At 38.4% G+C, this 5,111-nt stretch overlaps 1 protein-coding gene across 1 annotated transcript in view; it reads right to left on the bottom strand.

Moving 5' to 3' along the window:
• si:dkey-191g9.5 (rap1 GTPase-GDP dissociation stimulator 1) overlaps positions 1 to 5,111 on the bottom strand; it is a 25,175-nt gene that overhangs the window by 6,634 nt on the left and 13,430 nt on the right. Inside the window, exons 3-6 of the mRNA XM_035663066.1 lie at positions 4,400 to 4,551; positions 2,403 to 2,525; positions 1,041 to 1,166; positions 659 to 787 (exon numbers count right to left, since the gene is read on the bottom strand). Of these exons, the coding sequence (XP_035518959.1) occupies positions 659 to 787; positions 1,041 to 1,166; positions 2,403 to 2,525; positions 4,400 to 4,551 (530 nt within the window). The remainder of the gene's footprint in view (positions 1 to 658; positions 788 to 1,040; positions 1,167 to 2,402; positions 2,526 to 4,399; positions 4,552 to 5,111) is intronic.

Here is a 5,111-nt window from a genome sequence, read left to right on the forward strand (position 1 = left end):
TTAGTTTCTGTTCGATGGACTTTGCCATTGCTGAGTGAATGTGTGTGAAAGGGTGAATGTGGCACGTAGTGTAAAAAAGCGCTTTGAGTGGTCGGAAGTACAACTATACAAGTACAGGTCCATATACCATTTAATGCAAGAACAGACTGAATTCAAACAAGGTGTCAGGCAGTGTGGGAGACAGTAACTCACTTTGGCTTTTGTCCCTTTTCAGTCCCTTTTATATGCACAAAAAAATCTATATAACGCAATAAAGCATAGGAAATAACCCAAAAGCATAATATGGCTTTTTTAAACATTTCATAACAGTGCTGACCTATCTTCTTTTGGGACAGGGTTTGGTTCCTTTATCCTGATGACATTGCTGTGTAAGCTCTGGCACATTGTTTTACATATTCTGCAATGAAATGAGTTGGGGAAGCACAGAAGAATGACTAAAGCCAGATCTGTATTTGTTTGTTTGTTCTTGATTTCTCTTGGCACTGTACACAACCGGTGTAAATAAGTGATAGAACATGCACAGCACAGCACAGCACAGCAAAGTTAAATGACAACCCTGCATCTGTGAAGAACATGTCTAATTACTAAGACGACGTGATTCAAATTACAGCAAATTTATAATTAATTACTATAATAAATACAATTACAAAATAATCACCCATGTCAGCCAGGTTACAGAGGGCCAGCAGGCAGACGTTGACCAGGGGGTCGTTCTCTGGATACTCCCTTATTATGGACACCAGTCTGGGGATTACTCCACTCTGGACTAACTGGTCCTGTTGGTATGCTGAGGTCAGACAGAGAGAGTGGAAAGGGTAAAGTGGCACAGTGATGAGATATAGACACAGTATTTTATTATTTTGTTTGTTTTTAACTTTGTGTTTGGTGTGTTTGTTTGTGGAAAGGAAAATTCAAATTAAACCGAGCTATAATAAAAGGTAATTTTACATTTTAGGATTATAAGCCATACACAAAGTACCTATTTAAATCTGTCATCAGTGAACCCTACTGACTGAACCAACATTGTCAGACCAACTCACAGTTGTCGAAGCAGATGCGTCCGATAGCCCTGCCGGTGTTCAGCAGCATTTCCTGGTCATTGCTGTTCAGGTGGGGAACCAGCACCTTCACCAGGCCCACCTCAATGCACGGCTCCCTGACTGCAGCTATAACACCCACAATGATAAAATATTACCTCCTGAACTCAGTATGTCCCTTAAATGCCCCCTTTAAGGTCCAGTGTGTAACATTTAGGAGGATCTGTAATATAACATTCATACCTATGTCCATTAATGTGTAATCACCTGAATATAGGAATATGTAGAATAATTCTACAAAATATGAATTCCCCACTATACTGTGACACATTTTCATATACAGTCAGGACAGTTAGAGAAAGTCTGTCTATGTAAGGACGTCACACTGAATGCTAATTACATGACATTCACAGCTTTTACATTAATCTGAATGGCCAGGATAATTTATAATCTATTTAATTGTTATTAACAACATTTTACCCAAATCTTTTTTTTTTTTTTTTGATGAAGATGGATGCAAAACAAGGTAAAATCTCTTCCCTGCAAGTCAAGTTTGAACATTTTTATGAACTAATGGTTTTCTTTGTACCAGATTTTAGGGGGTGCTGCAGCCCCCTCAGCCCCCCTGCTTCCAACACCCATGTATACAGTATATATAGTGTTACAGTAAATATTCCATGCACTAGATCTGCTTGAACCAGTGTTTTATATATAAAAACCAGCAAAGAAGAAACTTTCATTTTTTCACTTTAATTACTCACAAAAGGCATATAATTTGTGAATATATTGATGAGACCGCATACAACTGTGTGTCAGTCAAACAATATTTAGGCAACATAAATGAGAAGTCCTTAAAGAGCCTGCTTTACAGCTCTATGACAACTGGCGAAACTCGCTTTGGGATCAGACGATATACAATATTATTGCATATGGCAATAAAAAACATTCAGATAGGTGTATTGTAGTGAATTTTTATTATCAAGATAATCGTGAATATTCTCATAAGTGAGGATATATATATTGTTGTTATTTATTGTAATATAATGTACATATTTAAAGTTCCTACTACTATTCCTATTTCTTACAATGTCTTTGTTTAGCAACCGCCATGCAACCAATTTCCCCCCAGCGATCAATAAAGTATTTCTAATCCAGTTACCATGGGAACCATCGAAGGCTCTAGATGGGCCACTAAATAGACCTTTTGTTGACAGTATTAGGGCAGTAAAGAGCTGTGGTGGTAAGAGAAAGCCCTAATGGCTACTGAACACATATCACACTGGTGTAGTACTCCTCTAAAATATTCAAATATTTTTCAAATGTTTCATATTATCAAAGAACATAACAAGTGTAGCAGTATCCTACCTTCTCGGGCCATCTCTGCCACCACCAAAGCCACCTGGCAGCTCAGGCTGCTTTTACCCCGTAAGGCCTGAGCCAGCGTGGGTAGAATCCCACTTTTGGCAACTTCAACAGCAGCATCTTTCTCTGTGGACACAGAATCCAAAACCTCAGAGGATATCCACAGCATATACAACAGATATGTGAAGCAGTTTTCAGTTTACACAGTAAAGCCTCCTAGTGGTTGCATTAAAAAATGTTTTTTTTGGTGGCCTCTGCACCTTTTCTCTACTGCCACAGTAGACAGTCTAACAGACCAATTGTGTCACCCCTTCCAGGTTAATGTAAAGTAAAGTTTTGATCAGGACCAAATATCAGGTAAATATCAAAATCAGGTGCGACCCAACCCAAGCCTGAAAATGTTCTGTGGGTTCTTATTAAAATAGATAGTAATAGTAATAGTGAATCGTTTATAATAAGCTAAAGGAAACTACATTGGGCATATAATACAGTACATATGATTATTTAAACAGATAAATAATACATTTGCTAATTACAGTCGCATGCATTATTGATAAAATATTAAATATATAATAAATATAATGAAAAATTGGGTCCCATCAGGGCCCGTTCGGGCAGAGAATCAAAGCTCTAATGTAAAGCATCCTTTAGACATGCACCTTGTTACATATACAACATATATGATGGCAATTTTACATCTTGGTCACATGTCTGAAAAAGTCTCAGTTTCTTTGAAGAATCAAGGTCAAGGTTAAGGTTACTTTATTTGTACCTATAGTTAGATTCGGTTTGCAGTAAAAGACAAGGCATTCCTCTCGGCAAAATTATAAAAACAACAAACAACTACAATACACAAGATGATACAAACATGATAAAGATAAAGATAAAAGATAAAGGGGCTCAAGTCTCTAAAAATCAGGACTTACAAAGAGAGAACAATAAAAAAACACTAGAATAAATAAGGAAGGTAAAAAATACACAAAGAAAGAACACAAGAAAAACTCTCTGCCACAACTTGTTGATCTGAATGACAGTTATTTTTATACTGCTTTGTTCTACATCTTGGGATTGTAAACCTCTGCCCAGAAGGAAGAAGCTGAAATTCACTGTGCAGAGGGTGGGAGTCATCATTTAAAATGAAACTGGTTATCTGCTGCAACTCTCTGCTACATGAGGACTCTGGGCAAGGGCGTTTCCAGACTTTCCAGACTAACTTATGCAGGGGTGGCATAAAGTATGTGTTTCAGCTTTCCAGTCCCAGTTCCATTCCCAATTTACACAATTCCAAGACTGTTTATGGAACACAGTATGCTACATGCAAAAAAAACTGCATGTTTTTTGCCTAAAATGGCATGGGATTAGCATAAAGTGGGCATGTGTGGAAAGAGGAGCCCTACCCATAGAGCCCAGTTTTTCATTCAGATATCTTGAGGTCAGAGGTCAAGGGATCCCATTGAAAATGGCCATGCTTTGAAAGTTTTTCCATCGCCAAAGTATAGCCTAAATTTGGAGCATTATTGAGCCCCCTTTCCAATATGCTAGCTACAACATGTTGGTGCCAATGGATGTGTTATGTCATCTAGTTTCATATGATACCAGTGTCTTCACTCTTTAAAAGTAACCTGCTACAGCTTCTGAAAGACAGTGGGAGTGGAAAAGCAAAGGATAATGGGGTGGCATTTGGGGTGGCCAATCAGATTTCAGGGGTAGCACCCCAGGCCCCTCTTCTGGAAATGCCCCTGATTCTGGGTTAAGCTGTGACTCACCAATAAGCCTACTACAAAATTTGATTGAGGGCGTTTCTGAACCATGACACCAAAGAAAAAGATTGATTCAATAAAAGCACGATAAAATAAGGTCATCATGGTGGAAATAACTAACATGTGCTGAGCTGTGTGAGGTGGTATTCTGTTTGATGACCATCTGGAACAGGATGATAGGCCGGAGTAAATGTATGGATGGGTGCAAGGTAGGTGTGTGTGTGCCGGTGCATTACTTACTCTTCTCCAACAGAGCAGCCAGCACTGTGTCCAAATGAGGCTTGAGCTCCTCCTCAATCAGCTCTGTGCTTACACTGATCGCCTTTAGAGCCTCACTCAGGGAGTCTGTAACACACACACACCACCAAAAACAAAAGTTAAAAACATGGCAGCTTCAGAAGTCTTCCTTATCCAAACTTAAAAAACCAAAAGTCACTTTCTCGGCTCCAACCCCAACCTATCTCACAACAGCAGAGATATGTGGGGAATAGAAAATTGGGCTATGCTGGCTGTTCCTAAGTCCAGGCTTGGGATCAAAAGGTACTGTGCTTTTGCAGTTAGAACTGCCCTCTTCTGGAACTGTCCAAGGGTCTGAGGCTTGCTGAATCAGTGACATCTTTTAAATCACTGTTTAAAACATATCTTAATAAAAAAGCCTTTTATTTATTCTACCATGTTTATATTCCATCATGTTTTATATATTATATAGCTCTACTTGCAAAGAAACATTCCTAACTGCAACCATGTTGGCCACCTACTTGCTTTATACCAGCACATCTGATATTTAATAATCAGTTAATACATACATCAATAATAGCCTAATTTTACACATGATCCACGATGATCAACATACAGAAAAATATAAATGTATGGTAAGAATAGCATATTGTATTTTAGTATCAGTATTAGTATTGTCAGAGACTTGGACACCACAATCCTTTAATCCATGGCG

Source organism: Morone saxatilis, unplaced genomic scaffold (genome assembly GCF_004916995.1).
Source record: "Morone saxatilis isolate NCDOM2014 unplaced genomic scaffold, NCSU_SB_2.0 Contig19, whole genome shotgun sequence".
NCBI classification, from domain to species: domain Eukaryota; kingdom Metazoa; phylum Chordata; class Actinopteri; family Moronidae; genus Morone; species Morone saxatilis.